Genomic DNA, 11,942 nt, shown 5'->3' on the forward strand with positions numbered 1-11,942 from the left:
GTCTCATAGTTATTACGTATCGTAGAATATAAATGATGTGTTAAGCGAGACAGAGGACGTGACTGACAATCCCATCCCTACACTGAGAAAACATGTAGGTAAGGTAGTAGCCGTGCTGTGAATGAGGGGTCTTGTTGACAGATGGAGCTGATCGTCTGCATTGGGAGGAGGGTCTCTTGGGACAAGAGAGACGAGGTAGTGCACATCAAACAGGATCAGTTGTTTTTCAGGAAGAAAAAAAGATGAACAGAATGGTTACTGGCCAGTAACATACAGTTGGTCTTGGTACAGCTACTTCATGAGCACCTGGGATAGGAACGTTTTAAAGTAGCCTTTTGAGTGAGAGCCTAAGCATGGAGATACTACAGACATTGTAGATCAATACTGCAGCATTCAAAGGAAATTGCTCTCAAAGTGGTACTGCTTTTCAAACATGGCATTTGTCCCAACGGGAAAGGAACTGCAGACTGCAAAGTGAATGCATGTGAATCACACATTTCATTTACAAATCTCATAGATTTACACCTTGACAGGAGTGAGTTGTTTTCAGTTTCTCTCTTTCAGTACAACAAATGTTAACATTTCGAGGTTCACTGACTTGCTGAACTGGAGCAGGAGAAAGGAAGACTGGACGATACAAACGTTGGCCGAGAAAGAGGTGATACCTCTACCTGTCATTTGCTGCTGAGTCACTCCCGGTCGTCTCCTGTCTCAATGGGCCTTTTGTTGCTGCCTGCTGTTGGAGCTGCTGGAAATGGCTGGCCTGAGCTCGCTGGTGAGGTGGCGGCAGGGTGTGTGTAGCACAGGCGGTTGGTGGCACCATCATTGGGGAGGACGGGCTTGTGGTAATGGCTGGAGCGGAGTTAGTGGAATGGTATCAAATACATCAAACACACGGTTTCCGTGTGTTTGATGCCATTTCATTTACTCCATTCCAGCCATTATTGTGAGCCGTCCTCCCCTCAGCAGCCTCCACTGGTATAGTTGGGGTGTGGGATGTGTGTATGTCTCACACGCAAATGATAAAAGGTGTTTTTGATAGAGGAGGTGTAGGCTGGAACTATGTGGGAGTGCTGAATGTACATGTCTGTACATGTGGGTGACACTGTGTTCTGGATGTCAAGGTGACTTTGGTTGAAGTCTGGTGATTATGTCTGGGAGCATATGAGCTGAGAGTTACCTGCTATAAAACAGAGAGAGGATTCAAATACATGCCATAAGCAAACAATGCGATGTCTATGAAGAGACAGTTGTGAGTGAAAGAGTGAATGGTATGAAAGAAAGAAATAAGGACAATAATTTTTTCTTATGAAGGAAGATCTCAGGACAGACAGCCTGTCTAGCTGCTGATGGTGATTGGTCAGTGTAGAAGTAGAGATGAGGTTATCCCATTGTTTACTTGGCCTGGCATCTCTCAAAGCCAAGTGGAGATGTTGCACATTACTAAGAATATTCTGCCCTCTAGTGGTTAAAATGGGACGTTTGCAAATGCATTGCATCGACTTTAACATTTGTATTACATTATGGTAAACAAGGCATCTACAGTGTAAATATGTTTATTTTTAATTTTTTCAACAGTATTTTATGTTCTGTTCAGATAATAACCATGATTACTCCTTGTTGGTGCATTTGTGGTTCCATATGTAAAGCCTCAGTGACATGATTAAATTTGATTAGGAATAACTTGACCATCATGACATGCCCTTGCCCAAGTTACAATCTGCTGCAATCTTATAATAGCATATAGTTCAAGATATCAATATCTCATAAATCTTCAAGGGCTAGGCTACCCCATCAACATTAAAAGTGACTAAACAACTAGTTTAGAATGTGTTAGCTTCATGAATACTTAAAAAATGTCAAAGTGATTGGAAATGCTAATTAAAATTGTGTTGAATGTTTACTATATGGGATAAGATAGCTATTGAGCTATGCATTCTGCAGTCCCGACAGCTCTGGGTGCGTGTGTTTTACCCTCTAAATGGAGTGGTCGGTAACCTGGATCAGGGCCAAGGCCAGATCCAGCAGGTCGAGTCATCGCGCGAGAAGAAGACAGCGCTGCACCATCAATAATCCTCTCTCATATGCTGAATCATCCCCCAAAAGTGCTTTGTGATTCTGGAAAATGTCTGCAGGACTGACCCATTTCACAGGCTTGTGTTTTCAATATAGTTTAGGCAAACTTGATAATAGGTGTTAGGCTATTAAGTGACTTGCATTTATTTAATATGATGTGTGGGCATTGGGGAGTCATGCAAACAGGCCTTTGTGGCTGTGTCTCTTCCTGTATTCTGACACTGCGGTGGTCGGGCACGAAAAGTGCATGGCTGCAGACTGCAATACAGCAGTACCGTTTATACATACTCAGTCCTGGCACACTGTTAACATGCATTGATCCCATGCCTGGACTGCTGGGACAGCACGGCAAAACTGTAATGACAGTGTTTACTAGGATTGGATAACCTGCATGGGAAGTTTCACAATACTTCATCGGAAACAGTCTAGGCAATGTCAATTTGGCCTATTATGTCCTACGTTGGCCTCAGTATCAACATTTAATAGAAAAGTAATTTTTCGCTTTAATTAGTACAATCATTATCATCAGGATATTAGTAGGCCTGGCCTTTGGGTCTTATTAAAAATAACTATTTACATGTCCCCTACAAGTTATCATTTTATGCTCTCGCATTGACCAAAGGTCTATCTTGGCTTGTCTGTGCAGCATGGATTAGCCTGAAATACTTACAAGTTGAATTCGTGTTCCCCTGAGAATAGCTCTTTTTGCAGGAGCTTGCAGGATTCCCTTACCCTGCTCCTGCCCCTGCGTCAAATGATGCTCGAGTTTCATCACTATAAAAGCACCTGTCTTTGCCAGGCATCACTCGTATCTCACTTCCTCTCTCTTTCTCTCCCACACACTCTCACACGGGGCAGTGAGAAGGGACTCCGCAAGCAGCAAAGGTCAGACTAGCATTCCACTTCTCCACCTGGAAACATGAGTTACTCCGGCGACGTCTACTCCAGCAGTTCCTATCGGAAGATCTTCGGGGATGCGCCCCGGAGCTCCGGCCGCATGTCGGTGGGCAGCAGCCCCTCTCGCCTGTCCGGCGGATACCGCTCCAGCGGCTCACACCGCAACTATGGCTCCCCATCCATGGTCACATCCTCCGGCTACCGCAAGGCGGGTGCCGGGCGTAACTTCCACTCCTCCATGCCCGACTCCATGGACTTGACCCAGTCCACGGCCGTCACCAACGAGATGAAAATCATCCGCACCAACGAGAAGGAGCAGCTCCAGGGCTTGAACGACCGCTTCGTCTCCTTCATTGAGAAGGTCCACAACCTGGAGCAACAGAACAAGGTTCTGGAAGCCGAGGTGACTCTACTGCGCCAGCGCCACACAGAGCCCTCCCGTCTGCACGACTTGTACGAGCAGGAGATCCGGGAGTTGAGGGCGCGGGTCGAGGAGCTGACGCACGAAAAGAGCCAGATGCATCTAGACTGCGTGCAGATGAACGAGATGCTGGACCGCGTGAAGGAGAAGCTGGACGAGGAGACGAGGCTCCGCGAGGAGGCGGAGGGTACCTTGAAGAGCTACCGTAAGGACGTGGATGACGCCACGATGTCCCGACTCGAGCTGGAGAAGAAAGTCGAGTCACTGCTGGATGAGATCGCCTTCCTTAGGAAAGTGCACGAAGAGGAGCAGCAAGAGCTGCAGGCTTCCCTGCAAGCCACACAGGTGCCAACATCACATCACCCTTCATGACCCCCATCAGTTGTCACTTGTCACCCTCATCTCCCCATCACGCCGCCACCAAATAGCCTACCAAATATACACCAAGGGAAAAGTTAGGCAATGTATGTTTTGATGATAACTTTTATCATTTATGGTGATAACCAGTGCAAAATAACTAACACTGTTCATAGCTTGTTATCATATGGCTATCTTATCATTCACATTCACTGTGGATCCACATTCACTGAGTCAAGTTAATTCACAGCACATGCGCTGTCCTTGGTGCTGAAGCCAGTGAACACTGCGCACTGCGATAAGTGGCAGTAAATTTTACGGCACTGCGGTTCTGCGTAAAACAGCACCATGCAGTACTCCCTCTCTTCTGTCAATTCAAACCTAGCATTGACATAGGACACTAACTATATATAAACTATGAGGGAAGTTGTATAACTATAAAATATAATTGAAATGGTGTAATGGTTACTGAAAATCGATTCTGTGCATAGTCTGAAAGTGTTATACAGTCTAAAGCAAGAGCCAGTGTGCTAAAAAGAGGGAATGGGAGGGAGATCGAGAGGGAAGAGAGAGAGGGGGAGCATATGGGTTGATAGGGATGCTAGCGCTCCCACTGATGATGCAGAGAAATAGTAGCGCATTATCTAGGTGTGGTCGACCTAGCATGTAGGAGGGGGGGGGGGGGGGGGGGGGGGGTAGCATAGGATAGGGTCAACTCAGAACGTATACGAAAATAAAGATTAATCATGGCCCTTGTTGACTTTTACGTAGTCAATCTCACGATGATCAACTATCACGATCACACTTTGTAAAAACATTTTACAGGACGATTTCAATAGGTTAATTACTGCTGGCACATAGCCTAGCTGTTGTTATTTACAAGATTGTCAACATGGTACTGATTCATGTTGTCACACACAAGGTTAATTGCAATATAATCATTCATCAAGGTAACAATTAAACAACACTATTGTAGCTTACAGCTTACTGGATAGATCACATTAGCCCAGGGCTGTGTGGTTTGACATAGATTTCAATAGTTATTATCAAACCTTTAACTATATTTAGTAAAAAAAAAAATGAAAAAAAAAATGAAAAAAATGGATGTTGCAATAATTTTGGTTTGGATTTATTATAATAGCCTACTTCACATTTACAGTAAATTAGCATTAATACGAACATAAAAAGAATAATATAATAACGAATACTAAAGCGAAATATTATCATATTTGAATCTCCGCTACACTACAAATATGTATATATGTAGCCATTGAAGCATTCTCTTCACACCTGGTAACCATACCCAACCCTAACTCCCCTCTGTCCCTACCTGGTCCCAGGTTTCAGTGGAGATGGACATGAGGGATGATAAACCCGACCTGGCCGTGGCCCTGAAGGACATCCGTGCCCAGTACGAGGTCCTGTCAGCCAAGAATCAGAACCAGGCCGAGGAGTGGTACCGCTCTAAGTTTGCCAGTGTGAACGAGGCGGCATCCCGCAACCAGGACCAGGCGAAGCATAGCAGGGAGGAGCTAAATGAGTATCGCAGGCAGGTGCAGGCCCGCAGCCTGGAGATCGAGGCTCTCAGGGGCCACAACGAGGCCCTGGAGAGGCAGATGGCTGAGCTGGAGGACCGCCATAGCAACGAGATGGGAGAGATGCAGGTACATGAAGTAGGACAGGCTGGCTATTACTGTATACCACAGTAATTGCTACAGTACAGGCTTTACCCTATGGATTCTATAGAATTATCCCCTCCTAAGTAACAGGTGTATATCACAGATGGTATGTGTGATGTCATTTCAATTGCACTGTAGCACAACAGATGTAAAAAGGTATTAGGAAATGTACGTTGTGAGGTATTAGGAAATGAACATAGTGAGGTATTTATCATTAGTAACACATCCTGATGTTAATCTGCCTGCAGGAGACCATCCAGGAGCTTGAGTCTGCCCTCCGCAGCACCAAGGGGGAGATGTCCCGTCACTTGCGTGAGTACCAGGACCTGTTGAATGTCAAGATGGCCCTGGACATTGAGATCGCTGCTTACAGGTTAGTCATCACCTAGTCTGAGTCTATATGTCTGATAAAGTTAAGTCCGCATTCAGCATATCGTTGATCCAAACCACAGTGCCTTTCCTGTACTCTAAACACCTTTTCAATATTTGAATTCCAAGTCAGCAGAGTGCTTTGGAAAGTATGAAAGGTTGGAATTTGTTACATTTGTAAACTGACTCTCTTCCACTGATTTAGTCAGTATTTCAGTCAGCTCAGCAATCAGGCCACTGTTGATGCACCACAGTGTCTCTTTAAAAGATTTATGAGCACCCCCCCTTTTCTAAACATTTGAACACCTCGTCAGCACAGCAATATAATTTAATAAATGTTTGTAAACTGACTTTCTCTTTATCTACATCTCTCCATCTTCATCCCCCTCTTCAGGAAGCTGCTGGAAGGTGAAGAGTGCCGTCTGAGTACAGTTGGCGGAAATATCTTGCAGTCAGGTTACTCTGGCTTCTCCTATTCGTCCAGCCGCTCCTATGCCCTGGGTTCCTCCGCCCCTTACAGGATGAGGGGAGCCAGGCCTGAGGAACCAGAGAAGGAGGAGGATGAGGAAGAGAAGGAGGAAGAGGAGAACGAGGAGGAAGGAGAGGAGGGAGGGGATGGAGAGGAGAATGGAGAGGAGAATGCGGTGGAGAATGGAGAGGGAGATGAGGAGGAAGATGAGGAAGAGGAGGATGACGTTCAGAAGAAGAAGGAAGAGAAGGGGGGTGCTCCCAGCAAGAGCACCAAGAGCTAAACTGCTTGTGTCATTGATCATCAATGCCTTTCGCCCTACTACAGTCCACTCATTCACTCATATGGATCCCTTCCCTGTCACCTCATTTCTGATACACAAGGACACACACGCACACACACTTACCGTACTCACGCCAGATGCCTCACACACACGTACCTTCTCCTCTCGCTCTCTGGGTATCAATAATCAGCTGTGTGGTGGAAAACCGAAAGACAGACAACGCAGAGAGGTGCATTACCCTGCCAGAAGATAAACCTGCAGCTACATTTTCTCAGTATTCTATGTCACGGTTTTACTCCATAGATGATGGTTACCACAGGGAGCAGAGGGAAGGTGGTCAACGTTACAGCATTAAGCCAGTCAGTTAGCAAAAGAGAATGCCTTAAAGCAAGTATGATGTCAGATTAAGAAGTCAGGGATGATATCGCCCAGTAAGGTCCCCTCTTTATGTGCCATTAAGGATATGAGATGTGGTTATTAAGAGCAATTCAATTGTAATCTTGAAGGTAATAGTAGGATACTGGTAGTAGCACACAGACTATGCCGACTATATGCACAAAGGTCTAGAGCATAGAGCTTTACCAACTTTTACCAATACATTTTTTGAAGAAATACGTAAAGATCATGCCCATGGGTGCCATGCCATATTCTGAGCTGAAGATATCAACTGGCACACTGAATGCTCCTCCGTCCTCTCTTTTTCATTCACAGGAGAAAGATATGGAATGCTCTGTCCATTGAGCCACTTTCTTTTCCATCACTTTTCATCACCAGAAAAGTCAATATTTCCCCACTCACCTTCCCACCTCTCTCTGTCACTGCGAATGTCATAGCACGGCAAAATGACAACATGGATTCTAGAAAAAATTACATGAAATCATAGCGTTTATTTGGGAGGGTTCTAATTTCAAAGGTAGGAGATAAGTGCATTGTGCAGCACCTCTTCTGTATTCAGAAGGACAACATTCAGGACTGAGAAATGTAGAGTTTTAAAATGCTGCTATTTATCACACTATACCCTTATATTTGATGTTGAAATACCCTCTCTTGATTGATTCATTTGTCACTGAATGGATATACCCTCAAAGTAAGATAACTCTCTCTAAACCTGAGGTAAATGTCTCTCCTAGTCCCTTCCTTTCCCCAGAGCAGCCTAAGTCTTGTTTATTTACTATCTGCGGTCGTTTACTGCTCTGTACCCTACGACCTTCTGGCTGGTGGTTTGAGTAGTAGAGTGTGTGTTGTTAAGTCCCAAATGGTACCCTATTCCGTATTTTCTGCACTACTTTTGATCAGAGCCCATCGGGATGCAGCCTGTGTTTGCTTTTAGCAGTGTGCTCTGCTCCAGACAGTTAACAGGCCTGTGGCTGCTGTGAAGGACAGCTGGAGGTGACAATGAGTGAGAGACAGCCCTCCACTCTGACTGCATCACAGGCGGCCGGCCGGTGGCACCTTAATTGGGGAGTACGGTCTCATAGTAATGGCTGGAATGGAATGGTATCAAACACACCAAACACATGGTTTCCATGTGGTTGATAACATTCCATTCACTCAATTCCAGTCCTTATGAGCCATCCTCCCCTAAGCAGCCTCATGTGGACTGCAGGACCAAGTGGCAGACGGTGCAGACGCCACTGGGGTCATGGGTGGTCACATGGTGCTGCGCCACAGATAAGGGCTATTATCACCATACCCCCCCCCCCCCCCCCCCCCCCCCCCCCCCCCACACTACCACAGTCTGAGATGGACAGCAACAGTATGTACACAGGACACCCTAGGCAGACATATCGTAGCTGCACGAGAGGGACCATAATAGCATACTGTAAGTTATATGGCCGGCTAGCTTCCATCAAGGTGCTAAGCTATCGATATCAGGACTATCTGTGGGTCAGGATACAGTGAGTGACTGCATAGTATGTAAGGTTATAAAGAATGAGTGTAAATGTTAAAGAAGGAGACATTTATGATTTCTAGTGATAAAAGGAAAAGTGTTGCAGGAAGTATGTTTAGGGAAAGAAAAATACACGGAAAACCCCAAATGGAATGTACTCTAGAATCCTATACTGTAGTAAAATGGAATGTACTCTAGAATCCTATACTGTAGTAAAATGGAATGTACTCTAGAATCCTATACTGTAGTAAAATGGAATGTACTCTAGAATCCTATACTGTAGTAAAATGGAATGTACTCTAGAATCCTATACTGTAGTAAAATGACCTGTCCTCCAAAATGTTTGTAAACTTACCGTGGGCAAATGTATAGCTTCACAGAATGTTAAATGTTCTGTTTCTGAGACTGGCACACACTGTGGAAGGCCTTATCTTTAACCGTTGTAGATATCACTCCTTCTTCCTTTCCTTGAGAAATGAATCAATTGACAAGCATTGACTGCATGGCCTGATTCTTGGGAGCTTGAAAACTGGGGATGGGATAGATTTTGCTTGTTGAGTGTAAAAAAAGATAATTGCCTTAACCATGTTCAAAACAATAAAACAACCTTTTCACTTGCAATTCACATGTTTCCGAGGTGGTTCAGGAGTGTTGACACAGACCATTCATTCTGCTATACTACTGTGACTGTACGTGCTGCTGTCTCATGCTGTGATATTCCTCCCAAAGCCAAATAAAGCGATTTATTAACCAAACACTCACAACCATCGTCAGTGTCTTCAATTATTATGGTAACATCAAAACCATACTACATGTGTTACAGTATCTCTGTACATTGTACATGTGGTACTGGTACAGACCCTGTAAATAGTATGCTTACTTACTTCATCGTGTTCTTCTTATTTCTTATTTCTATTATCTTGTGTGCTTTTGTTCTACCTTGTTATTTTTTGTATTACATTGTTATTGATTACTGCATTGTTGGGGGTAAAGCTTGCAAGAAAGACATTTCACTGTACTTGTGTAGACTCCTAGAAAAAAAGGATTCCAAAAGGGTTCTTTGGCTGTCCCCATTGGAGAACACTTTTTTGTTCTAGGTAGAACCCCTTTTGGTTCAATGTAGACCTTTTTTTTTGTTTCCAGGTTTCTACATGGATCCAAATGGGTTCTACCTGCAACCAAAAAGGGTTCTTCAAAAGGTTCTCCTATGGGGACAGCCGAAGAACCCTTTAAGGTTATGGATAGCAACTTTTTTTCTAAGAGTATATGTGACATTAAAACTTGAAACTTGAAACATTTTCTGACTGGGCACAGCCAGGTTAGAACAAGAAGGGCAAATCAAAAAGCAATACTATAATATTGAAAATGCATGCAGTAGACATGTCAAATGTTCAAGCTAAAATCCTTTGTTGAAACAATAATAAAGCAGTAATCCCACCTCAGTTTGGTAAAACGCTGAGGTATGGACCTGGAGCAAACCTGTCTCAAATTCATACACAGAGCTATGGATGCAAGGACTGACCATCTATTATATAGGAATTATACTTTTAACCAATAAGAAGAAGAGATTTGCTTGGGCCAAGAAACACAATTAATGGACATTAGACCAGTGGAAATCTGTCCTTTGGTCAGATGAGTCAAAATGTGAGATTTTTGGTTCCACCTACTCTGTGTCTTTGTGAGACATAGAGTAGGTGAACAGATGATCTCCGCATGTGTGGTTCCCACTGTGAAGCATGGAGAAGGAGGTGTGATGGTGTGGGGTTGCTTTGCTGGTGACACTGTCAGTGATTTATTTAGAATTCAAGGCACACTTAAACAGCATGGCTACCACAGCATTCTGCAGTGATATGCCATCCCATCTGGTTTGCGCTTAGTGGGACAATCATTTGTTTCAACAGAACAATGACACAACACACCTCCAGGCTGCGTGAGGGAAATTTGATCAAGAATGAGAGTGATGCTGCATCAGATGACCTGGCCTCCACAATCATCCGATCTCAACCCAATTGAGATGAGATAGTTTGGGATGAGTGAATTAAAAGCAGCCAACAATTGCTCAGCATATGTGGGAACTCCTTTAAGACTGTTGGAAAAGCATTCCAGGTGAAGCTGGTTGAGAGAATGCCAAGAGTGTGTAAAGCTGTCATCATGACAACGGGTGGCTCCTTTGAAGAATCTCAAATATAAAATATATTTTTCATTTGTTTAGCATTTTTTGGGTTACTACATGATTCCGTATGTGTTATTTCATAGTTTTGATGTCTTCACTATAGCGCATCACTACTATTCTACAATGTAGAAAATAGTACAAATAAAGAAAAAACCCTTGAATGAGTAGGTTCTCAACTCATGAGGCATTTCTAAGTTATATTCTTCAAGAATAGATGGGTATGTACTATATTATTAATTTAAAAGTCGAAAAATGGATGTAGCAACTCAGGATTCTAGCTGTAAAGTGAAACATCCTGTGATATCAACTCAATACTTCACTAATGGACATGGCAAAAGAGATAAATAATAGTCCACAAAAAGAACAAATCAATACATGGACTTTACTTAAACTGCCTGCCCATCCTGCTTTGCTGAACCATTAGCATGACATAGCATATAATATTGGCAGTCATACCACTGACAACTAATTTCACCAACTCACTGACCTGAGAGCAATAGGCAAACCTAGAATAAACAATAAACTATAATAGCTGATATGATATAGCAATTTGGGTTGTCCAACCAGTAATGACTATACCATACAATAACACATCACAGTTACATTATATCAGACAGGTTGTTATGATAATGTGAAGTAGAAATGATGTATTACTGTAGTGTAGTTAGTTGGGGGAAAGTTCAACAAACTGCCCCACCACACCTAAAGTGATGTATTGTATGAAGTCAGTTGGGTCTCTAGATGAGTTGGATGTCTTTGTCACAAATGTCACCCTATTCCCTATTTAGTGCACTACTTTTGACCAGGGCCTATAGGGAATAGGGTGTCATTTGGGATGCAGACGATATCTCCCCATCTCAGCACTCTCTTTCTCTGCTGCCTGTCTGACTCAAAGGTATAGGATGGGAGGAGAATGCAAGATGGATGACAGTAGTAGAGTGTCCACCAGCACTGCTGTCAGAAGCAAATACTTTATCTCAGAACGGAAATCTTTACTCTTTGCAAAGCCACTCAGTAATACTGTGTGGGCAAATACGCATCAGCACATTGACCAAAGGCCATCAGCAAAAAGACATTTCAGATTTACAAATGATAAATATTTACAAAGTAGTTTGGATGTAATTAACTACTTTTTAAAAGTAACTTTAGTAAAGTATACTATAATTTTCTTAAGGGTAGCTTTAGTGTAGTTTAACTTCTTCCAGTGTGAAGTAATTGGTAGCTTGGTAAACTAGATTTGCAGAGTAGCTTCCTCATGTGTGTGTATACATTGCATATGTGGCCATGCAAACGTCAACCTTCGCATCTGTATGTAAGCCAAGGCACA

The 11,942-nt window shown here is 43.4% G+C and overlaps 1 protein-coding gene across 1 annotated transcript; it reads left to right on the plus strand.

The window, feature by feature from the left end:
- Positions 1-2,873: 2,873 nt before the first annotated feature.
- On the plus strand, positions 2,874-9,206 carry LOC109882066 (low molecular weight neuronal intermediate filament). The gene is made up of 4 exons (XM_020474166.2): positions 2,874-3,739; positions 5,092-5,415; positions 5,679-5,803; positions 6,194-9,206. Exons 1-4 carry the CDS (start codon positions 2,996-2,998, stop codon positions 6,549-6,551), a joined length of 1,551 nt encoding a protein of 516 aa, XP_020329755.1. The 5' UTR covers positions 2,874-2,995; the 3' UTR covers positions 6,552-9,206.
- Positions 9,207-11,942: the final 2,736 nt, after the last annotated feature.

This window comes from Oncorhynchus kisutch, linkage group LG3 (genome assembly GCF_002021735.2).
Source record: "Oncorhynchus kisutch isolate 150728-3 linkage group LG3, Okis_V2, whole genome shotgun sequence".
NCBI classification, from domain to species: domain Eukaryota; kingdom Metazoa; phylum Chordata; class Actinopteri; order Salmoniformes; family Salmonidae; genus Oncorhynchus; species Oncorhynchus kisutch.

Coding starts and splice junctions, on each gene's coding strand:
- LOC109882066 (XM_020474166.2), top strand. CDS start 2,996: ATGAGTTACTCCGGCGACGTCTACTCCAGCAGTTCCTATCGGAAGATC. Junction 3,740..5,091: donor CTTCCCTGCAAGCCACACAG/GTGCCAACATCA, acceptor ACCTGGTCCCAG/GTTTCAGTGGAGATGGACAT. Junction 5,804..6,193: donor ATTGAGATCGCTGCTTACAG/GTTAGTCATCAC, acceptor CCCCCTCTTCAG/GAAGCTGCTGGAAGGTGAAG.